Source organism: Mycteria americana, chromosome 8 (assembly GCF_035582795.1).
Source record: "Mycteria americana isolate JAX WOST 10 ecotype Jacksonville Zoo and Gardens chromosome 8, USCA_MyAme_1.0, whole genome shotgun sequence".
NCBI classification, from domain to species: Eukaryota; Metazoa; Chordata; class Aves; order Ciconiiformes; family Ciconiidae; genus Mycteria; species Mycteria americana.
This window is the reverse complement of record NC_134372.1, coordinates 7801978-7826203: the sequence shown is the minus strand read 5'-3', so window position 1 is coordinate 7826203 and position 24226 is coordinate 7801978. Positions and strand designations below refer to the sequence as shown.

Below are 24226 nucleotides of genomic sequence, written 5' to 3'. Positions count from 1 at the left end.
TATACACAAGTGTCAAGTTTTCGTGTCCACTGGGTCCTGTGTCAAGTCCTCCTGGCTCGGCAGAGCCCCTCACACCACGTGCCCCACCAGCACATCTGGCCCCATCTCCGAACACCCCCTGCTCACCCCGATAAAAGTGAAGAACTGCAAAAAACGTTTAATGCTGCTGAGATATCCCAGTCTCCTGGGAAATGAGGTCTTCACCGCTGACTGCAAAGTGAATTGGATGCTACGTGCCCTGCCAGCAAACCCACTGATGCCCAGTGCCGGGCTGGGGGCAGGCCCTGTCACACAGCTGTCCCCCAAAACACGGCCAGCCTTCTTGTGGGCTATCGACAGAGCCGGAGGCAAGCATCAGACGTCCCCTGCTCCTCACAGCATGCCCTCCTCTGCCGAGGGTGACATTTCCGTACCCAAACCCAACCCCCAAGGGCCACGCCGGGGTCAGGACACAGCGATGGACGTGAATATTGCACTTTTCCTGTCCGCGAGCCCCCTCCCCATCCCAGACCTGGGTGTTTGCTCTCTACCCCCACGGTGTCCTCCAGATGGAGGATTTGACTTAAAGCTTTGCTCTGCCCATAACCAAGTGATGCCAGAGCATGCCGAAACCTTCACCAGCACAGACTTGGAGGAGACGAGGTGAGCCCCAAGAGATGCAGTGAGCAGGCGAGGGGCTGGAAAGGAGCAGCAACGTGGCACAGACCCACCCCACACGCGGCCGTGGGTCCACATACCGGCATGGGGCACCCAAAGCAGAGCCAGCAAGGGGGACACAGTACAAGACACTGAAACACCACACATCGAGGAGGCAGGCTGCAGGGACACCGCTCTGCACAGCCTTCTCCCCCCAGAAGTGGGTCAAACACCAAAAATAACCCCAAGCCTCACTCATCCTCCATCAAAGAGGGGAACGCAGCCCGCCAGTGCTACATTCGCACTCCTTTCCCACCACCGCCAGCAGCCTTTGCCCACCCCCAGGGAGACACGGCTACGGCGGGATGCGGGGATAAGGGCTCTCCGAGGGAAGCCACCACATTGCCGGCATTTGGGAGATGCTGCGTTGGCAGGGAGGAGTTTGGCCCAGACACGGGGTTGCAGAGGGGTGGCTCAGCCAAAACCTTTTTGCACCACTAGGAAAAGACATCCCATGGAGGATGCATTTGCTCTCGTCTTAAAAAAAAAAAAGAAATCCAGCAGAAAGGCAAGGAAACTCTCTAGGGAGGAAGCTGGGCTCACTGAGAGGAAGGCAAGCAGCAGCGTAGCGGGGACCGTCCCCTCCAGGCATGCACCAGGCACAAGGCAAGAAGCAACAGGAGCACAGGGAGAAGCACCAGACAGCTGCATCCTACCAGAGGACAGGAGCTGGGACGGAGGCAGAGGATGCAGAGGGAGTGGGACCAGGAGAGAAAGGGTTAAAAAAAAAATATATTTTTTATATATATATATATATATATATAATGGGCGGTTTGTGTGTGATGTGACATTCAGTATCGGCCTGCAGACGCAGCCAGAGCGTGCCGGGGCCAGCTCGGGCACTGTAAACAAGGCGATGTATTTTTGCGGCATGCGGGCAGCACACGGCAACCCCCGGGGACACCCCATCCCGTGCAGGGAGAGGGCTCCCAGCCAAAGGCAACCGGCTCGCACCCTCCTTATGGCAGAGCCCGTTTGCTCTCCACATGCCTCGGTTCTCTAACGTTTCCGAAAGCCACGTGTTAGGTATGTGCGCTAGACGGGGAAAAAAAGTGTCACTATTGAAAGCATGGGCCAGGGTTCAGCAAACCCTCCCAGGCCAGGGAGGTGCTGTGCCTGGTGCCCGAGGTGGCTGGAAACAGAGCCGGAGCACAGCAGGAGCCAATGCCCGTGTCTGGGGATCCCACCGCAGGAGAGCTGGGGGGCCCCGGGATGCTCCGCACCTCGGGCTCTGCCCACCCTCCCCACAAGGCCAGAGCGAAGAGGCAGCTCCACGCTCTCCAACCTGAGCTGAGGTTTCTCTGTTGCTGTAAAAATAAAGTGCTGAGGGGGGAAAAAAAAACTGGCACAAAAAAGAGCAGTCCCTGTCCCCGCCCTGACTGAAGGGACGGGGGAAATACAGAAAGGTTGAGATTTAAAAAAATAAAATAAAATCAAAATCTACATCCCCAGGATTCCTCACCTCTCAAAGTGGCTATTTACACAGGTGCCAAGGGGGCTGTTTTGCTGTATCACCTGCCCAAAAAGCCCCCAAGGAAGGCAATGCCCCACAGCTGGAGCCCAGCACAGGACCCTGCTGCAGCTGGAGATGGGCAGCCACGATGGTGGGCAGCCCCGTCCTCTCGCAGACCAAACCCACCACGTTTCCCCAGAGAAGAGAGGAGACTGTCCCCAGGGGACCAGCAGCACTCGGTGCCCGTGTGCCCCAGCACGGCGTCTGGAGGGGCCGGCGGGGCAGCGGGACCGTCACTGCACCACGGCACTGGTGGTGTTCACAATGGTGGCGGCGGGCGCTGCCAGCTCCACCAGCGCCTCATACGTCCCCACCACGAAGCCCACGAAGCCGAAGAGGCTGATGGCAACATCCTTGGCGATGACGAGGGGATGCATGCCTTCTGCATAGTAGGTGGCGATCTCCAGCAGCGGGGGGAAGATGAGAGCCAGGGCGCTGCTGCTGACAGAGCCCACCAGCGAGATGACAATGTCCAGGCGCGGGATGAGGATGGCCAGCACGCCTGGAGAAGGAGCGAACATGATGTCAGTGCTACCGGCTCCCAGACAGCAAAGACCCTCCTCCCCTGAGTCAAAGCAAGCAAAAACCCACCGCAGGGATGCCATCTGCTTGAATCATACCTCTGCCCTTTCCCCTGACACAAGAGCTTTGAAGACGTGGCTGAGTGTTTTCCAGCAACTCCTCCCCAACAAGCAATTAAGCCGCTGCATTGAGTTAACGAAGTGCAGCACGCAGCCCAAACCCTTTTTGTCGCCCTGGGCACCGCCGCAGTGAGCTCCAGGGCTGAGCAGGACCAGTGCCCCAGCAAACAGATGCCGCTGGCAGAAGAGCGGCTGCCAGCACCCCCGGCCCCCTCATGAGAGCCAGCACTCCTGCTCCGCACACCTGGGGAGCTGTAAAGCCTCAGAAACCCCATAAAAGCAGGAGACGGGAGGAAAAAGCCATCTCCCCCCACCCCAGATAAACCCATGTGGTTTGCATGTGTTTAGAGCTGCTCCAGCAGCAGAGCACCCGTGGCACAGCCCGGGGGAGAACATTTGTCAGGTAAAAACTGCAGCCAAGGAAAATCCCCCTGGGAGACTTCTGACAGCTTGCACTTAGAGGTGCAAACTCTGGCATATTCCTGCTCCCCCTCCCCCTGCTCAGGGCCAGGGGAGGATGGAGGGCTGGTGCCTTCTCCTTCCAACCAGCCCACAGCTGCCACCACCTCTGGGCTCCTCTTGGGGCACCACAGTGTTGGCGTTTGGGGGGCAGATTTAAAATAAAGGATCAGCAGGGTCCTGTTTTGCAGCTGGGAGCGGTGCCCCTCGGCACGCTCACGCACCAAGTGAGCTCCCCATCCACAGCAGCCTGGACACTCAAGAGCATCACTGCTGCTTTTTGGTCAAACAAAGCCTGAGGAAAGGGCAACCAGAGCTTCGCACAACAAAAGAACATTCTCTGCAAGCAAAGCAGACTTGAGCACTTAGTCAAAGTGACCAAGAGAAATAAACTGGTTTATTGCTTTGAAAGCTCTGCCTAGAAATAGGAGACACCGAGAACCATGGCAGCTACAGCCTCGGTGGAGAAGGGGCATGTCAGGGCTCCTTACTGGAGGGATTTGTTCACTCCCTGGCAATCAGCTGCAGGCGAGAGAGGCTGTTGGAGCCTCCCTGAGCCAAAGATCACCCACGGCACCGCAGCAGATGGAAGGCTCGGGAGATGGACAGCAGGCAGAGACACAAACAGGAGATGCTTCTGCATATTGCCACCACTCCAGCCCTGCTGTCAGGTGGATAAGCCTAGAGACGAACCGTCCCTCTGCCATGGGGCACAGCAGCAAAGGTCCCTGCTGAGCTGACCCGGAGGAAGTTTATCCTGGGGCTCAGCCCTGCACAGAGCCAAAGATGTGCTCTGCCAGGTCTCTGCTGCGAGCAGCCTCCCTTGTCCAGCAGCCCATGGGGAGAGCAGAGCTGCTGACCCCTAACAGCATCCTCAGCCCATCCCACACCACTCTCTGGACTCAAAGTAAACAAAATTATTAGCCCCCTCTAAAACAAGCAGAACTGGAGCACTAGCTGCAGTCCTCAGCCTCCAGGGGCAACGGCTGTGCTTTCCACAGGTATTAATTCAAAAGGTTTTTAAGTGTGCTGGTTTTGAAGTCTAAGCTTAAAAGACACCCATACACCAAATTGCATCCTCTCTTTGGAAGCCAAAGCCATGATGCGGGCTTGTTCTGCAGCCACGCAATCACCCCATGAATATTCATGCAACCCCCCTAATTGCTTTTATCCTCGCCAACAGCCACAGCGATGTCTTACGTGGAAAGGTAAGGGGAAGAGGTACAAAGGAACCAGCAGCCTTCCACCAACACTCCGCTGCCTCCCTACCTCCAAACAGGAGGGTACAGCCACTGTCAGTGCCTAAAGCCACCCCATCACGCCAAGCCTTCGGCTCCCTGGCCAGGCAAACCCCAACGCCCTCCAGGAGAGGCTCCCATCCCGCAGGCAGGCTCCGAGCCCAACCACAGCACCAGGGTGGCTGGAGCACGTGGTCCAGCACGGGAGGATTTCATCCCTGCACCATCCCTCCAGCTGCAGGCGTTGAGGCAGAGCACGCTTCAGGAACTCAGCATGGAGGAGACAGGGCTTTGCCCACCCCTGTTAATGCAGCGCTTCTGGCCCATCATCAGTGAGAGCCCAGAAACCGGCAGCACCCGGCTCTCAGCCAGCTCCACCACCCTCGAGTTAGCACCATGTTCCTCTCAAACCCAAACCAAAGCCAGCTGGGACACGGGGCCAGGTTCCTGATGCTCAACTCTGGTGCATCAGCAGCGTCAAGCCATGGAGAAAAGCTCTTTTTCAGCAGATGACGCCTGGCGACCCAGTCAAGCGTCTCAGCTGTGCTGACAACAGCAAGGATTTAGCCTTCAGGAGTCAAAGCCAGCCAAAATCAGATACTCCTGCACCTGATTTGCTCCGCACCTTTCCCGAAGGTCCACCAGGCTTGATTCCTGTTCCATCAGAGCCTCTTTTATCTAGTGAGGATGTATGAAGCTGTAGCCCTATATGTGGTACCGAATTTGTTGAACCCAGCAGCCCGTTCCATCAGAGCCTCACTGCAGGCACCAAACACTGTCAAGGGAGAGGGACCATTTGGGGCTGATCCAGCCAGACCTGCCCTGCGACCACGGGCACGTGGGGGCTTTGGTTATGGGTCGTGTGCTATTTTCAGTTGTCTTCTGCTGTGCTACGTGCTGCAATAAATGTGTGCGTGTACAGGAACACGCCTTCCCTCGTGGCCAGCGACCCCTTTGCAGCCGTGCCCCCGTCGCGCAGGCACAAGGAGCCTGGCTGCACACTGCCTATGGAAAACAGCCTCCAGTCCGGGCTGCCCTGGCACCGGACCAGGTGCTGGGAGTGTTTCATACAAAGCTCGATGGGACTCGATGGACTTCAGAAGTGCCATCAGGGGGACCCCAGGCCCGAGGCTCCAGGGGGATCTGCAACCTCCAAATGATGTGGGAAGTTTACTACTCCTCCGCAGAGAAGACCAGTCCCATACAGAGGGGGCAGAGGATTGCTGCTTCTCCTTGGAGGCCACCTTGCCCCACTGGCTTGCATCAGCAAGGTCCAGGAGACTCCCTGCTGTGAGGGCTGTAGCAGCAGGGCCAGAGGCAGCAAAGCAAGGGGCAAAGAAGCTCTCAGCACCACCAGCCCACGGCTGGAAGGAGGTGCCACGTCCTCGTAGCGGAACTCGGACAGGCTGCTTTCTACTCACAGGTCACGCCAACCAGGGCCACCCTGAGGAGGAGGTTGACCAGCCAGCCCCAGCGCTCCGACACCCGGGCGACGAGGGGAGGGATGATGATCTCAGCGGGCACGTAGAACTGCACGGCGTATGTGAAGAAAATCCCGAAGGAGAAGAGCAGCTTGACAGCTTGGTACAGCCTGCAAACAAGAAGGAGGAGACCCAGTGAGGCACACTCTTGCTCCAGCCCCCATGGCATCAACGGCAGAAAGCAGAAGGGGAACGCTCTGCCAAAAGGACTTCTGTGTCCCAATGGTCTCCCCTCCTGAACACTCTCCTGGAAAATTAGGGGTGATGCATTCAATCCACAGAGACCTTTCTTGGGCAAGAGATAGCAAGGAGACAGAGCAACCTCCAAGCCATGGTAACACATGCCCCCACACCTAATCAGAGGCTTTAGTCCTGGCTTTGTGTAAGGAATCATGAGGCCAGCAGTTGGGCCAGCAGCCTCTGAAGTGCTGCTTCCCCTTGGGAAAACTCGTGGGCACAGATATTGAGCGCTATTTGGGAAAAAAAAACAAAAAAAAACAAAAAAACCCCAAAACAAACCAACAAAAACAACAAGCCACTGTCCTGCTCCTAACTCATTCAAAGGCACAGGGAATGCTGATGTGTCCTTGGCCAAGGGACCAGGAGCCTAACTTGTTCCTCGACAAGTTAAGGCACCCAGCTACATTTCTAGATGCTCACGTGTGCAGCACTGCCCTTGGCTGCACAAAGTCATGAGTCCTCCAGGTACCTCGCTCCCTACAGAGGGATACAGGCTCTGCACCACCCTCTCCACTTGACCAGGCTGGACTCTGCAAAGTCTGCGGTGACACAGGGTGGCCTTCTTCATGATCACTCCACACAGACAACACCCAAATATCCAATAGCACTGGTACCTCCCAGGAGCCTGCAATCCCGACTGCTGGCTGGTGACCCAGAATGAAGTTGCATCCATCACCCATCCCAGAGGTTCCTCACCTTGACCTTCACTAACAGAATCCAGCCTCTGAGCTGAAGGAAGAAAAAAACCCCTCCTTTTCTCCTATTTGTAACCAGCTGGATTTTATTCTCAAAACAGATTACGAATACCTTTAAAGAGGCTTATCAGCTGCAGCCATGAATATTTCACAGATTTCGATTACTGCTTGACTTCTGAGTAGGGGAAAGAGGACAGCACTGCTGGGATAAGTCTGGGCTTACAAAGCAAATGCAATGCAAACGTCACCGCCACCAGCTGCGACTCAACCTCCTCCATAAAACAAAAAAGAGCAGCTATTTTTGGAATGCTGCATAATGCACGTTTGGGGGGGAAGACAGTTAAAAGAGCAGTTTGGGTTGAGCAGAAGGAAGGCAGAGCGCAGACAGGCTGCAAACAGCACCTTAGGCTCACCCCGAGTCAGATCTCACCATTTCCCAGATCCTATAGCACAGTGGGGCAAGCGTGGCTGCAGGAGAGAGCCTGTTGCAGGTGGCCAAAAAGCCACCTCCCAGCCTGTGTCCTGAGCCCCCTGACAGCAGAACAAGCCTCTCTAAAAGAGAAATGGTAACTAGTTACATCACAGATGGTCCTACCCGCTCCCCAACTCAAGACACGCTGACCAAGCAGGAAACCTGGGTCCTGGCCATACCACTTGGGTAAATATGAAGTGGATCCAAGCTGAGGAAGGTATCTGGCTCCTCCTGCCTTCTTACACCACTTTACCTTCCTTGGGCCCAAGCCAGTGTCCCTCTGTATGTTGGCGCTCAGCATCCAGCTGCTACGACAACAGCCCCAAACCAGAGAAGTCCAAGTATTCACATGCAAGACAACTTTGAACACTAGTGGCAGAGTCTGGTGGAGTCAAACGCTTCCCACAATAGCGGAGGATGGAGTTGGGGATCACCTAAGCAAACGGGATGTTATGCAAGTCCATGGGACCAGATCAGATGTATTGAGGTTGTGGCCAACATAAGCCTGAAGCCACTTTATCATATTTAAAAGAGCAGGGTGATCAGGGAGAGGTCCCACTGCCTGGGAAGAAGAATCATATCCACCTTCAAGAAGGATGAGGGAAGGTGCAGGCTAATTATCCTCACCTCATTCCCCAGAAAAGTATGGGCTAAGTCCTCCTGGCATCCATTTCCAGGCACATATTGGACAGGGTGAACAGCCAGCGGGTATTTGCCAAGGGGCAATCATGGAAATGTCCTCATTGGTGACCTGGATGAGCTCTCAGCAACCCAGAGCACGCTCTCAGCAAGTTCCCAACAAGACCAATTGGAGGGAATGGCTGACACACCTTGGAGCGGGACCTAAACTATGTGGTGGCATGGGCAAAGTTCGAATGCAAACACAAAATCCCGCACATGGGAAGGACTGGGGCCCAGCTTCCCGTCTGGCCAGGAGAACAGGAGCTGGAGGGCAGCAAACCGAACATGAGCCAGCAGCTGGACCTTGCAGTGATTAAGGTCAATCACATACCGGGCTGTGTTGGCAAAAGTGTAGCCAGCAGGTTAAGGGTAGGGACTACTCCCCTGTCTGGGGTTTGTGAAGCTGCATCTTGAGTATTGTGTCCAGTCTTGAGACTCCGAGGACAGACATTGACCTAGAAGAGCAAGTTGAGGGGAGGCTACTAGGATAGTTGGGGTTGGAGCACGACATACAAGGAGAGGCTGCGAGACCTGGGCTCATGCAGCATGAAGAGAAGGTTAAGGAGGACGTTACTACTGTCTTCAGCTACCTAATGGGAGAGCACGGAGAAGACATGTACAGGCTCTTCTCGGAGTTGTGCAGCAAAGAACCAGGGGCAATGGGACAGAGCTGCATCCCAAAAGGGTAGTTAAGCACCGGAACAAGGGCCTGGAGAGGTGGGGAACCTCCCTCCTTACCAATATTAAAAATTTAAGTTGGCCCTGCTTTGAGCGGGTGGGTGGACCTGATGATCTCATGATGCCCTCTCCAACCTAAATTATCCTGTGATTCCATAGGCAAATTAAAGACAAAGCTATCAGAGTCCAGAGTGCGCCCACTCAGCCACACATGACTTGAGTGCTCAGTAGCCTTGAGCCACCTACCCCATGGCCTGCATATCTTATCGTTGTATTTTCAGTTAAGCGATGCTGTAAAGCCATAAAGCGCTCCAGGGCAATCCATGATTAAGAGATGTTACTAAAAAAGGTACAGAAAAAGGTTGGGGACCAGTCCTGTACAGGTCAGGAACCAGGACAACAAGCTCAAAGGACATTTTAAATATCAAGAAGAGGAAGAGCTCAAGTGCTAACCTTGAGCCACAGAAAACACGGGTCCACGCAGGGCCCTGGAGAGGCTGCTCTGCCAACCACAGCAACCACATACTTAACCCAGAGAGCCACACCAGGCCATCCCAACAAGCTGCAAGAAATAGCATATCATCCTTTGACCGTAAGGTCTGTCATTACCTACCTCCAACTGGCCATACGCAACCAGACATCTTCCCCCTCACTACAGCATTTCTTCACTCTTCAGATGGTGGAGTGAAGCAACCCTTCCAAGGACGCGAGGATGGACTTCTGCATAACAGTGCGGTATTTCGGAGGCCGTGGTTAGACCTGGGCACTGGGAACCGACACACTCCTCATTTGAGGAAGCTGCGGTTATAGAGAAATGAGGCTGGAAAAGTCCTTAGTCATCCTGTAACTCAACGATTCCCAACACGTTCAAAAAATCTGGTCTAGAGACCTCCAGGCGACGGCTACAGCCAAGGAAGGATGCAGCATCTCCACCACAATCCTCACCTGTCTCCCATGCTGCAGGCCAGCGCCATGACTCCTCACCCACAGCCCTCATGACCAGCTTCTGCAGCCCAGCATCTTTTACTGCTGGGGAGAAAGCCCGCAGGCAAAGCAGGATGGGCAAAACACTCATTTCAAGAGCAAGTCTTCGCCCATCCTACAGTTTAATGCATGGGAATACAGCAGTCAAGGCTTTACCTCAAGTATCCCAGCCCTTACTTTAGATAACCCCTTTCCAAGTCCAATATTTACAGCCTCCATCGAACGTTCTGCCAGGAAGCAATATGCACAAACGCCGAAGCATTTTGCATGCTGAGTCACAGTGACTGCAGCACGCCTTCCCAGAGGCAGCCGGCGGGAGCCCTGCCGCACACAGGCCTTCCCCAGGCGCTGCTTCCAAAGGGCGATTCTCTTCTCCCTGTCTGAAAAAACCTACTTTTTTTTTTTTTTTTTTTTTTTTTCCAGAAAAGTACTTTGACAGAAAGCGTGGATACTCCTAGAAATGTGCATTTGAAATAGGATCTTTCTGTAGCCTAGCGAGTCACAGAAATCCCATTACCTTCTTCTAAGGGCGCGTCATCCTTTAGAGCAAACAAAGCTGAGATTTCCCGCAGAAGCCCCCGGGCAGCATTACAGGTCAGCAGATGTTACAGGCTGTGGCGTGACCTGGTGCTCTGCAGAGCCCAAGACCTGGATCTGACCTGCTTTCCACCTTCAGGAGCAGCAGCAGCATTTCATCCCCTCCACACCTCACTTTAGCTTGCTGAGCTGATGGGATTCACGCCTACTGTGCTTAGCACGGTGGGATTCAGATCTCCCTACAACACAAGCATGTTTTTCCACCGGTCCCATCCCTCCTCACTGAGAGCAGAGACCTGGCAGGACTCCCAGCCTCTGCAGGGGACGAAGCAAGGCTCTCGGCAGGAGCAAGACCTTCTGCCACACCGACACCAACATCCAGCAGTTCAGTCACTACACAGATCCAGCACGAATGAAAGTCCATGCACTCAAATTGAAAGAAACCCACATAGCAATAATTAAAGCAAAAACAGGTTCTATGTTCAGGGTTTTTTTTAAATCCTTGCTTTCTCCAGAGCCCCAGCTGCACAGCACTAGGAAGTCAGCACGTGGAAACCCACCAGTGACTCAAAATTTGAGTCCTGCCCAGATCCACTTCATCAGTGGGGAAGAGACAGCAAGTCACCCTGCACAGTGTTGGGCAGCTACTAAGAGCAGAGAGGATGGGCTGGGGAGGGGGACAGGCACCCCCAGCTCCAATTCTCACTCTGGTCTCTTGCAGGATTTCAAGCCAGCAGAGACATCAAAGAGAAACTGTTGAACTTCAGAGTGCTCCCAGGCAAACCTGAAGAAACTGTGTTGCCGCAGGACGGCTTTCCAAGAAGCCTCGTGGCATCAAAGCCAGCCCTCAGCCCCAGCTCTGCACCAAGGCGCAGGAGATGCTGCCGTGCGATCGGTACCTCCGCGGCGCGTAGAGCAGAGCTGCTCTCCAGCTCGCCTGTCGGCACCATGTCCTGCCATACGGACATCCCAAAGCAGCGTGTCGTAAGAAGCAACAGAGATGGGTTTTTTTCAGGACTTTCTCAAATAATCCCAAGCAGAGGAAACTGGAAAAGGCATTTGTTCTCAATATTTGCAAGCTCCACACTTCCTGTCCCAAAGGCAAGAGAAATTGCTTGCATTTCGCCTCCGGGATGAATACGGAGCCGTGACACTGAGCAACCATTCACCCCCAGGGACAGAACCGCACGCAGCCCGGCCAGCTGCTGCAACAGCCACCAGCCCCGGCAAGAGGAGAAATAACCCCTCCGGGTAAGCAGGTACAGGGTCAGGCCACGAGTGTTTCCGCAGGGCTCCAGCCAGCGACCAGAGCCTCCCAAGCGGCCTCGCCGGATCCCAGAGGAGGACAGACAGGTTTGGTGAGCCGCAGAGCTCAGCCCCCGTGGGAAGGAAGGGGTATCCTCACGGCACCGGCGCTCGCAGGCAAAGCGCCGGCTCGAGACGAGCCACATCCAGGCACAACACGGAGCCCAGGAGTGGGAGTTTGAGCTCCGGGGCTGCAAACAAGGAACACAGCCATGCACGGAGACGTCACATCTCACCCCTCTGGGAGCTCCCAGCTTTGGGTTTAGTTTTCCATGTGCTTCATTTGGGGAAAAGAAGCAGGTTTTGCACTGTTCAGTGACCTTCTGATATGGCTGCACGGGGGTTGTGTTCAACATCTGCCAGCCAGGGTGCTGCTTAGCCCCCAAAAAGACACCACAAGGCTCCAAGAAAAAGGCAGGAGCTGCACCTACCCAGGCAGGAACCACCAGTGACCCCGAGGAAGCAGCCTGAGCTGCAGAGCCAAGACCAAGCTCAGACACTGCAGCAATGAGCCTCACCACCCCATACATCAGACAACCCTTGACAAGCTCCTTTGGAGAGTTTGGCTATGGCACGGTTGATCCTTCCCCAAGCTCACCTAGATTAGTTCTCCTAAGGAGCAACGTTCCCCACTGCCCCCTCTCCTGTCTCCCTGGCCGGGACCCTCCTCCCTCGCCCCCCAGCCCCTCTGCTCCCCACAGGGACTCACCAGCAGTTGGGCAGGTTGAGCGTTATGCTGGCCTGAATGTCCGCCCCGAAGCGCAGGTACCCCAGGACGCTCAGGCTGATGTACAGGATGGTGACAATGGTCATCCCCACATAGAGGATGACTGGGAACTGCTGGGGTTTCTTCATCTTGTTTTCCAGAGGCAGCACCTGGGAGAGGAGGAGGAGGATGATGACAGAGCAGCAGGTTGTCCCCGTTCCTCTATACCCCTCAGCCCTGGAAAGCAGGAGAGGCAGCCCCATGGCCAAGCACAGCCCCCCACGCCAGGGGACAGGATGGTCACACATGGAGCCCGGAGAACCCAGCTGAAAAAGCCACCGTACTGGAGATCTGATTTCTGTGCTGCCATTTGAGACTTTCACGCTTGGCATGGCAAGTCCCCAGCAGGGTCCCTCATGCCCTTGCCTTAACGAGGGGACCTGTTCCCTCCCCTTGGCAGGAGCTGTGCCCACTGGTGCCTGGCGTCTTGGGGCGATGCCATCCACCCCATACCTTGGTTGCATTACACTCTGCACTGCAAAACAGCACAGCCATGCCTGCTGGGACAGGCCCATCATGATACATTGTCTTTCCAGAGCAGACTCTGGAAAGACCAAGACGCTCTCCCCTCTCCTATCAAGTTTGTCCAGACAGATTTCAACCAGGCAGGACAATTGAAAAAAAAGGAAGGACAGAGCCAAGTCCCTCACCTCTATACTACTAACACTTGCTTTCAAATATAGGACTTCAGCAAACATTTTTACAGCTGTCCTTGGGTGGCAGGGAAGTCAAGAAGAGACACAAGAGGGCTGGTGAGGAGGCAGGACCAGAAAAACTTTTATTTACTTCCCTACCTCCAAGTCATGCGAGGAAGAGAGCATTTGTGCCTCACCGCCAGCAAGAGCCCTCTGCCCTGGGCAGCACATTCGATAAACACTCCTTCTGTAATGGATTTGGCCCTCCCCAGCCCTGTGTTTACACATCCAGCTTATATTAAGAGATGAAAACATTTTTTCCTCCTTTGAAGGAGCTCCCGGAAACAACCCACAACATCTTAGTGAGCCATTAAGCTCTCCACCCACCCACCCAGCTTTTTTCACAGACACAGCCAGTCTATTTACAGCATTCTGTGCGAGAGGCACATGCAAATCCAGCCCCGCAGCAGGCTGGGGCCATGTGGCTGCCAAAGGGAGCCACACACATTTTTTTGTGTCGTGTTTTTTGGCCTCCCACTGAGGCAGCTTCAGGATCCAGGCTGGTAACAAGAGTCAGGACGATTCCTCATCCACAGGTCAGCCAGCAGAGCCAAAGGCAGCTGCCAGTGCGATTCCCAGCAGAGCCCAATCTACTGCCAGATACAGCCACCTTCAAAGCAGCAACCAACCTCCTGAGGTTTGGAGCATGTGCTCCTCCAGCCTCAGATGGAAGCAACAGGGTTTGACCCAGGAGACAGCCTGGAGGCTAAAGCTAAGAGCATCATCCAGAATTTGGGCTACCGTCAGAGAAGCTCATCTGCAAATACAGCTGCAACGCAGAGCAGGTGCTGCGGCAAGCCCGAGCACGGGCTGAGCCTCCCGTGCAGGCAGCCCCACTGCCGCACGCCGAGACTTACCACCCCGATGCCTTCAAAAGCAAAGATCGCAGTGCCAAAAAACAGAGGGTAGGTCTTCCAGGCTGCTGCTAGAGGCAGGTCACTGGGATCAGGAATATCCTGGAAAAAAGCCCACGCAGAGTTCAGACGTGGGGAGGATGGGGAGGACCTGGCCCGCTCCCACCACTCCCTGTCACAGCCCCACGCTGCAGGGAAAGCCCTGCAGAGCAGAGGGTAACAGCCGTGCCCACGGGAGCGAGCAGCACCCCACGGCGTGCAAACACCCCACTGTCAAGCTCCCTCCACCTGCCAAAGCACGGCACATCACAGAAATGACAGAGGGGAGCCACATGCACGTACCCTGACGATGTACTGGTAGATCACGATGAGGCTGCCAAGCATGGCCACGTTGGCCAGCATGGAGAAGACAGACAGGACCTTGAGATTCTGGATGAACGTGAGCAGCACCACGAAAGGCAGGATGGAAAGCATGAATAGCCGGGAGTCCATGGTAGGGGTCATGGCCACCGTCCTGTTCGAGTTGCAGTCATTGGTGGTCCCGTTTGCTGCAGATATGACCTGGGGAAGCACAGGAAGGCTTGATGAACCCAATCACACAGGTCTGACAGCCGTGGATCTTGGCCACCCATCCCAGGCAGGTCAGACTACTACCCCATCAGCTCACTTTCATACACAGCTAGTCAATTAAAATCAAAGCAACACAGGTTTTCAGGTAGTTTCGAAGCAAATCCCTGTTACCTTGCTAGGAGCAGAGGTGGGACTAGCTACAGCATCTGAGCTGAGACAGCAAAACCTGCCCGAGCCCAGGCTCGCTGTGCACGTGAAGCCAGCAGCCGAGCACACCGAGGGCAAAGGTTGGTTTGTGCTGCCCACATGGCCAGTTAAGAAGAGAGGAAAGAAGCATTAGGTGCTATTTCCTCAAAGGTCCTTTTCCTCTTGCTGCACCACATTGCACTCAACATCATGCATCCCTTCAGCTGCTCAGCACCCTGTTCCCATGCAAGGACATCGGGAAGCTACTGCTGGCCCCCAACTTCACTTTCTTCATAGGAAATCATCCTGCCCTTGGGGTCTTTCATCCCAAAGGCACTCCAGGCCACGTGCTCACCTCTAGACACAGTTCTGCTCCAGGAACTGGGTGGCTGAGCAATCCCTCCCAAGAGCATGGGCACGCTGTGGATCACCGACACAACCACAACCAAGCTGGTTCGGGTACCAGATGCCGTCTGGCCACTGCAGCAAAGGGCTGCCTGCAAACTAATTTAACCTGCTCTGGAGCAAGTCCTGCCCCAGAGGAGAGGCTAAAGAGCTTCAGCGCAACACAGCATCCTCCATAGGATGCGCAGAGCCACGCACCCACGTGGTGGCTCTGCGCACCTCTGAGCCCCGGCCTGCCCTGCCTCTCTGCGGCTTGCTCCAAAGCCATTTTCCAAACCAAAGCTCTGCCCAGCACAGCGGCACCTCGCCCGAGGTGCACCATTTGCTCCCCATCTAACAAGCTATTCCCCACCACGAAAAGAAACAAGCAACTCTCCCCTCTCCCCACCCAAAAAATTCCAAAACTGAAGCCAAGGGGTTTCCCGGCTGTGGCCTAAAATGGGTTGGATTTGCAGGTTTTTGCAAATTTCCCTTGTGGCTCGAGCCATCCTTCAGTCGCTGCTGCAAGGGGCCCAGCAGAAAGATGCCCGCCTTGAAACGGCAGCAAGGGGCCATCTGCGGGGAGCAGGCGGCCAGCAGCAGCCCGGCCCCGTGCACGCACCCTGCTCGCTCCTGCTCTCAGGGCTGTTGGCGTTAGAGCACCGGCATTCACCCATTTTCTCCTCCCGGCCATCCCACAGGGCAGCACGGAGGGACTCTCCTCAGCTGCTGCTCCCGGAGCAGAGGCAGAGCCCGTCCATCCTCCATCACCCACGGGCAGAGCCCCCTCGCTCCGCCGGGAACCAACTCTGAAGCTGATGGGCATCAGGGAAGGGCTAACGAAGGGCATGGCCGCAGTGGTAGCAACTGGACCACCGCTGCAAGAGCAGAGCAGGAGCGCACGGGGGAACGACGCTGAGCAGCGATGCCTGGGAGGGATCGAGCTGGTGGAGGCTGGGAACAGGGACTTGTTATTCCCAATTTCTTACAGCGTGGGAGCCAGCCAAGCGGTTCAGGGTTTCTGTTTGTTTCCTCCTGACGCCTGGCAGAAGGAAACTCTTTCCCTAAACATGTAATTAAGCTCCAGAGCCATGGGATGAGGCAAGAAACTGGAATGCAAACAGGTCCAAGAGAGGTTCACGGCAGGTCCTGGTACCCGCACGGTACCGTCTACACAGAGTATCAATAAACCAATTAACTGAGGTGGGCAGGACATCAAAGGCCTTCACACCCCCTCTTGCCTTCCCCTTGCTCACAAAGGAGGGAGTAGGTCTAACCTGTTTCAGATTGTCAGCTAGAAAGACGAAGTACACACAGCAGAAACCCAACTGAGTGATGATCAGGAAAAGTCCCACTACACGCCTAGAAAAGAAAAAAGACCGTTTGTTAGCCAGGTCATACAGAAATAAGAGCCCACTTGGGTTTCTTGGGGCTGCACTTGAACACTGCAGCGATGCTGCGCTCCCCAAGGGTTGAGGTGTGCAGGTCAGAGCACGCCCAGGTTGCTTCTCCTCGATGCTCAGGGAAGAGGACCATATCTCCATCTAACCTCGCAGACCTCAGGCTCTCTGATGTCCCCCTCCCATCCCCTCCATAGGGTCAGGACCAGCCTCACGAGGAAAGTCACCCCCTTGGGTTTAGCATCTCCAGTCTGCTGCTGAATTGTCACAGCTGGAGACAACACTCCCTGCACAGAGGAATAGGTGGATGTTCCCAGCATCTCATGGGCAATCTGATCGGCATGCAACATCTGTACGATCTGACGTGGGACATCCACAGGGCTGGCAGTGTCCCTCGGAGCAGCCATTAGACATGCTCGGTGCCTAACAAGATGGGCCAGCACTGCAGTACATGCTATTTACCCCTTTGTTATGCTGCAGAGACTTCCTTCTCCCACCCCTTTAGCATAAGCCACATCTGGATGGGGACAGGACTGAGTCAAAGACCTCAACGTTACCGCCCAGGGGACATTGAGCACTCAGGGCAGGTGAGCCAAATAACATTTTATGTCACTCGCGCTCATCTGCCAACACAACTCAGAGACCAGCCAGCTCTTCTGTCCTAGCTGCAGCACATGCTGGTCTTGAAGACAAGTCTCCTGCCTGGAGCGGGGGAACAGGTACCTTCCCCAGATGGCATGCCTCCGCAGCCACGCGCTGGGAGTTGACTCCAGCCCGTACACCACGGCACCCCCGTAGTCCACAAACTGCTTCTGGAACCTGTTCAGAGAAGAGAGAGAGAAGGGACGTCATATCAGCCCCGTCTTCTGGCTCCCAAGGCAAACGATTACATTAATGGGAAAACACTTCCTGTGAAAAAGCCCCGAAGCAGTTCCCAACTGAGGCTTCCACACGGGCAACTTGCTGCTAGGAGGCTTCAGAAAAACAACAGGGCTTGTTGGGGAGGAAGGAAGAGCCGTAGGAGCAGCAGTGCCGAGAAGGGGAGTTGCTCCTTACCTGTGGCAGAAGTGATGGGCACATTTCACCAGGATGCCCATGCAGTGCACAGCCACGACTCCCATCACCAGCAGGCTCACAGGACCCAGCTGCAGGGGAAGAGAGGGGGAAGGCTGCACTCTGATGGCCAGAGGCAGAGCTGCACGATGGGTTTTACTTCCAGACGAAACCCCACGGGCTCGGTGAGCCAAAACACCACTGGAGGCTGAACCTGAGCTCGGGTGCTGCTGCCGGGAACCAGCCCCCCAGGACCGAGCAACCCCACAGAGAGCCACGAGCTCGGCAGGAATAATGCAGAAGAAGCAAGCTGGGGCAGTTAGAGCTTCGCAAAGTGCTTCCAGGATAATTTGAAAAACAATCTCGCACATCCCTATAATACAGGTCATGGTCTGGACAAAGGAAGGAAGTTTTCTTTTTAAATTATTTTTAATTTTCAATCTGAGCAATGGGAACGCTGCATCGCTGGGCGAGGAAACCCAGAGCAGAGCAGCGAGGTGCCCCCACCTCTCACACGGACGGTGGTTGCTGGCCTGAATACAGACATACAGACACCGAGGAGCTGAGCGTTGGGACAGAAGCGGGCGGGAGATGTGACAGCAGCCAGCGGCTGCTGTTTGACCACAAGTGTGAACTCAGCCCTCAGGCAGCAAAACAGCATCACATCCACTGATCTCAACACGGCCAGAGCTGCGAGGCTGGGCCAGCCCACGTGAAACCCCACAGAGGGAAGCACGCCTCCATCTCCCATCACCAGCCTTAGCTGCTGACCGACGGGGCTCGTTACACGCGTGCTGGGCTCGTAGGACGCTCAGGAGGCACACAGCATGCTCAGCACGGACCGGCTGGGACAAACCAAAGTGGAGGTCATGCTGATCCTGCCACCCACAGGACCAGGGCAAGGAGATGCCACCTGAGGGGAGCGTTTTTGGAGAAAGAGGCTGATGTCGCAGGGGCCGGGGAGGTAAGACCCAGCTGGGTGAGGAGGCAGGGAACCGGCACCCTGCCTGACCCCAGCAGAGGAAACCACAGTCCCAACTCACACGCTGAACTCCTCAAGACCAGCCAGCACAACGCAGGAGTGGCAAGGACAGTCTCAGCAGCAAACGAAGCGAGCCACAGAGCCCAAGGTGCAAAAGCTCGCAAGCCGCCAAGCACCGAGAAGCATCTTGGCAGGGAGACAAGCTGCAGCACCCCGAGGCTGCTCTGCCCCATGGGCAGCAGGGGGGTGAGGGCCACCTTACCAGGATGCCGGCATTCTTCACAGCCAGAGGCAGCCCCAGCAGCCCCGTGCCAATATTCCCCTTCAGGAGGTGGATCAGGGTCTGGTACCACCTGAGGGAGAGAAGGTGCAGAGATGACCATCAGCAGACGCCTGCACCCAGACCACACGCAGTCTCAGCCCTTGGCTGATCCTGCTCAGGGTCCAGAGGCCACTCTCAGCTGCAGTAGCAAACGCACACAGAGGTCCAGATCCTGTCCCCTGAACCCAGCTCAGCCCAGTGGGACTGAGGAAGGACTGGAGGCAAAGGCTCAGCGAAAAGATTTTAGGTGAGCATTTGCAGAACCAACTTTGAGGCAAAACCCAGTACGAGCGCAGCTCGGCACCAAGGGGCTGCACAACAAGAAAGTCTCTGAGTTGAAGGGATCGGTCTCCCTCGGGCAGCGGCAGCATCCTCTGCCCACCTGGGTAAATAAGGCACGAGGAAGCCCCCAGGGCATGGCTGCAACATGCCCACGTATCCTCTGAAGCTGGACGTGCAGTTTGCTTGCCACAGCTCCCCATCAAACCTAGCTGGAGTGGGGGAATATTGGGAAAAGCATCAAACACTGCCCGCTGCTGGTGAGCCCGGCTTCACCGGAGAGCAGAGAGCCACGCCGGGGCAAGCTGCTCGCTTGGTGCCAGCACCCCACGGAGGCAGGACCACAGCTCTGCCCTCGCCACCCCCAGGAGGGATTCCCCATAAAACCACGGCTGCACCATCCTCCAGCAAAGCCGGCAGTGAGCAGGGAGCCACTGTTACCCCCTCCACCCTCCCCCGGTGCCGGGCCAGCCCAGGAGGGAGGGAAGCGTCACTCACGTTGTCCCATTGGTCTCCCCAAAGCGCTGGTAGGACTCGGGGTGGGCGAAGCCGTTCATGCCACCGGGTGGGCTCCCCTCTGGCGTGACGTCTGTGGAGCTGTAGTCGTTGTAGTCCTCGCTGCGGAGGCGCTGGGTGGACATGGTCCCTGTGGAGGGAGCAGCGTTAGGGGTGCCCAGCTCGACACCCCCCTTCTCAGGCTCCTTGGGGTCAGCCATCGTTGCAGAGAGACCGGCTCGTACTGCCGGAGCAAGGTCTCCTCCAGGGCTTTTATACAGCAACACGCTCCCACCCAAGCAATCACAGGGCTGGCATGTCCTAAGGTCAAAGGTGCAGGGCACATTCCCACCGGCTTTTCCTGCAGGCTTGTGCCCCAGTTTCGGGCACGCCCAGGCAGGACAGGCTCGGGATCCTGCAGGCAGAGCCTGGATGCGACCCGCTTCGTGCTGGGCGAGGGACCCATGCACCCCTGCACCCCACGCACCCCGTGGTGAGCGTGCCACCACAGCCACACAGTGGCAGCGTCCCCAGCCCTGGCGCTGTCAAAAGGATGGCCAGGAAAGAGCAATCGCTTTTAACCCACAAACACTTTGCTGCAAGGAAACAGCTTGCCCTTGCCAGGGAAAGGAAAGTTTCCTAACTTCTCTTTTTTTCTTTTTGAATTGAAGACTTTTTATTAAAAAGAATTTTTAAAAAATTGATTATGCTCCCTCAGGCAGGAGCACAGCCCACGTGCTGACAGCAAACCGCCCGCTCCAAAGGTTTCACAGCCACGGAGATGCCTACAGGACTAAGGGGCTTCCCAGGATGAGGCACCTGCACAACCCGGAGCCCTTGCTCCAGCGAAAACGCCAGCAGGGTTCTGCAAGCCAGGAGCACCAGCGCAAGCCCTCACCAAGGTGTCCTGGTTTTGGCTGGAATAGAGTTAATTTTCTTCCTAGTAGCTGGTATAGTGCTGTGGTTTGGATTTAGGATGAGAATAATGTTGATAACACACTGATGCTTTAGTTGTTGCTGAGCAGTGCTTACATTGGTCAAGGACTTTTCAGTTTCTCATGCCCTGCCAGCAAGAAGCTGGGAGGGGGCACAGCCAGGACAGCTGATGCAAACTGGCCAAAGGATATTCCATACCATATGACATCATGCTCAGTATAGAAACTGGGGGGAGTTGGCCGGGGGGCGGTGACCACTGCTCGGGGACTGGCTGGGTGTTGGTCAGCAGGTGCTGAGCAATCACATCATGCATCACTTGTTTTGTACATACTTTTATTATTATTTTCCCTTCCTTTTCTGTCCTATTAAATTGCCTTTATCTCAATCCACGAATTTTACTGGTTTTTTTTCCCCCGATTCTCTCCCTCATCCCACTGGCAGGGGGCGAGTGAGCGAACGGCTGTGCGGTGTTTAGCTGCCTGCCGGGTTAAACCACAACACGAGGACACAAGCCTCCTGCCTTCAGCTGGAAGGCAGTCAGCTGGTTTAATTCCCACACACACCCTGAAAAGCTCCTGCTGCTTCTGCACAGCCTGCCACTCCCCTCCCAAAAAAAGCCTTTCCTTCCTCCGCCCCGCCGGCTGCACCCAGCACCCCGAGTGCCCGCCGGGAAGGAGCACCAGAGGCAGGGAAATTATCTGTCGGGCTCCTGCCACTCAGCCCGGCGACTCAGCCCCTGCACCAGGGCTCCTCTGGGGTGTCATGCCCCAGGCATCACCCCCACCCCAGCAGTCCCAGTCCTCCCCATCCCATCCGCCAGTGCTGGTGGGGAGCCAGGCCACAGCCGAGCAGAAGCAAGAAATACCGCTACCGCAAACGGGCTCGTTTCCTGCCAGAGGGCTCCTCGGGCGCCCGCCGGGTCACGCGAGCACCCGCAGGATGCGGCCCCGGCACAGACCTAAACATTTGGCTGTGCAGGGAAAGCTCAGCCCAGGCTGCTCGGGTCCTGCTCCATCCCCAGAGCCCCCAGGCATTCCCCCCCCAGCACCCCTCTCTGCAAACCTGGCTGCTATGTGCAAAAACAAGCCAAGAGCTGCAATCGCTGGGAGGGTCCAGCCTTGCGACCAGAAGGGAAGCAGGGAGCAAGGGACTTTGCTCAACTCTGGACGCTTGCTCCAGATCCCGGCTGCTCAGGAACAGTTACCCAGACCGCAACAATGCTGCTTTATTTCCTGCAGCACCGGGCAACAGCGGCAGCAGAAAGCAGGGCCGGTCCATCCCATGCAATAGCAGCCTCCAGAGCAGCGGTGAGCCCAGCCCAGGCAAGCCGGGATGCAGACAGGCGCTCCAGAGCTGAAGGCAGCACATGCATCGCTCCTGCCCAGCCTCCTCCCTCGCAGCTGGGCCACGCAATCATGCCCTGAACCGGCTCCGCCACGGGCAGGACGATGCGGCGAGGCAGGGACCGGGAAGAGCAGCAGCATTAGTTTACACAAGGAAAGCGTTAGAAGCTATTTGTCATCCGTGACGGGCTTGAGGGACAGGGGAGAGACTTGGGAGGCTTTGCCCAGCACCAAGGGCTGGTAGTGGGCAAGGACAGCAGGCAGAGGGGGTGCCAGGGTTGGGTCAGGCTCGGATACCCCTCCCCAAAGGTGGCCTGCGCATTATCTGAAGTACCCAACAGCAACGTCCTCCAGATAAAACACAACACAGTTACATCAGTCTGCCTGATCGCTCCCCGTGTTTGTTTTTTTTTTTCTCCCAGAGCAGGCCCAGCTGCTTTTTGCTTTGAAGAGCCAGGGAAATGCGTTCATCGTGACTTGCCTTCTTTGTGTCTGGATTAAAGGTTGCATAGCAGCAGGGAGTGAGCACTCAGCTCCCCCGCAATCAACAAGAAGAAGCTGCAAAACTTGTCTTATCCACACAATGAATATTTCAAACTGAAGCAAAGCCTCACTACATCATTTCCTCGTCATTACAAAGAGCAAAGACAGGAACGGCCACATTCGGTTTCCACTTTAAACCCGACTCCTTGGCCACTTTCACGTGCATTTTTTTTTCCTCCTATGCACACAAGCAATTTCATTGTGGTGAGCAAAGCGCCTAGGAAAGCTGGGGGGCGGGGGGATGACAGCAATTTGTCCCTTAGAGTGACAACCCCACGCCAGAAGTCAAAAGCAAGATGCAACTTGCTGCTGACCCTGACAGCTCTCCCCAGCTGAGCAGGGGCTGCGTGCAGAACGGGCAACACGAAATCTTCCAGAAAAGCGAGCTGCACAGCAAAACTCACTGCTGCTTCCCATCACGCGTGTTGAATCCTTTTTTTCCAAAGCGCTGCTTGTAACCCAGCTCAGCGTGACACAAGGGAGAGCCAGCGCTGCCAGATCCCGCTCCCGCCTTGCCCCATTCCCCTGCCTGCAGGGAGGCTGCGGCCGAGCCCCCTCCCCAGGCCACCGTGCCCACGCCGGCACGACACCTCCCAGACACAATGGCCGCACCAGCTGCGTCCCCACAGCATCGGTCATCTTGTCCCTGTGTGACCCGGTGCTCCCGTGGCCCCAGAGCCACCCCCAGACTCACCTTTCCCACGCTTCGCAGCATGGCCTAGTCCCCCCAGCCTGGCTTCTCCCCACAGGGAGGCTGCTCGGCACAAACCCCCCCAGTCCCCGCAGCTCCCGCCCCAGCCACGCCGTGCTGCCCCACTCCCCCTCCACCCTGCACCCCCACGCAGCAGCACGGCTGCGCCCCGCAGAGCGCGGGGCTCCCGGCACCCTCCACAGCTCACCCTCCCCGCAGTGCCACACAGCACCCGCACCCTTACCAGCGCCTCACACCCTGGTGCACACTGCGGGGGGCTGTGCCCCCACACACACTCCAAGGAGAACCCCACGGGCTGCCAGCACCCCCGCAGGGCACTACCAGTGTGCACCCCTGGGTGCGCATGCAGGGTCTCAGCAGACCCATACACTCAGGTGGGCTCCGGGCACCCTGAGGCACCGCTGCAGGCTGCCAGGAACCCCAGGGACCTCTGGGCACCCACGCAAGCTGCCAGCACCCCCCTGCACCCACTCAGGCTCTGAATACCCCCCCACACACGGCTACATCGATGGGCTACCAGCACCCCCAAGCTCCCCTGAGCACCCATAGGGGCTGCCAGCATGCTCCTGCATCCCTGAGCACCCATGCCTGATGCCAGCACCCCCAGGGACCTCCAGCACCCACGCAAGCTGCCAGCACCCCCCAGGCTCTGAGCACCCCCCTACACACCCGGCCACGTATAAGGGCTGCCAGCGACCCCCTAGACCCCCGAGTCCTGTCAGCGCGCCCAAGCTGCCCTGAGCACCCACACGGGCTGCCAGCTCGCTCCTGCACCCCTGAGCACCCACGCGGGCTGCCAGCACCCCCGGGACCCCGCGCACCCATGCGGGCTGTAGGACCCCCCGCATCCCTGGGCACCCCGCGGGCTGTCGGCACCCCCGTGCATCCCTGAGCACCCCCGCACGCTGACAGCCGGCTGACAGCCCCCCGCAGCACCCCCCGGCCCCGGCACCCCCGGCACCCCCGGCCCCGCACCTCGCCGCCGCCGCCGCCCCGCGCGGACCCCGCCGGGCCCGCTCCCTCGGCCGCGCCGTCACGTGACAGCCGGCTCAGCTGACGGCGGCGCCCGCGCCTGCGCATGGAGAG

At 56.7% G+C, this 24226-nt stretch overlaps 1 protein-coding gene across 2 annotated transcripts; it reads right to left on the bottom strand.

The window, feature by feature from the left end:
- Window positions 1-2246: 2246 nt before the first annotated feature.
- Window positions 2247-24187, bottom strand: LOC142413418 (proton-coupled amino acid transporter 1-like). Of its 2 annotated transcripts, XM_075509541.1 has the most exons (11): window positions 24124-24187; window positions 19610-19759; window positions 18773-18863; window positions 17532-17620; window positions 17199-17294; window positions 16353-16437; window positions 14278-14496; window positions 13939-14037; window positions 12330-12496; window positions 5969-6138; window positions 2247-2711 (listed from the first exon to the last, which is right to left on the bottom strand). In XM_075509541.1, the coding sequence occupies exons 2-11, from the start codon at window positions 19750-19752 to the stop codon at window positions 2443-2445; spliced, it is 1428 nt and encodes a 475-aa protein (XP_075365656.1). In that variant the 5' UTR covers window positions 19753-19759; window positions 24124-24187; the 3' UTR covers window positions 2247-2442. The 2 variants fall into 2 exon arrangements, with proteins under 2 accessions (XP_075365656.1, XP_075365655.1); XM_075509540.1 differs by lacking the exon at window positions 24124-24187 and having other exon boundaries at window positions 19610-19778.
- Window positions 24188-24226: the final 39 nt, after the last annotated feature.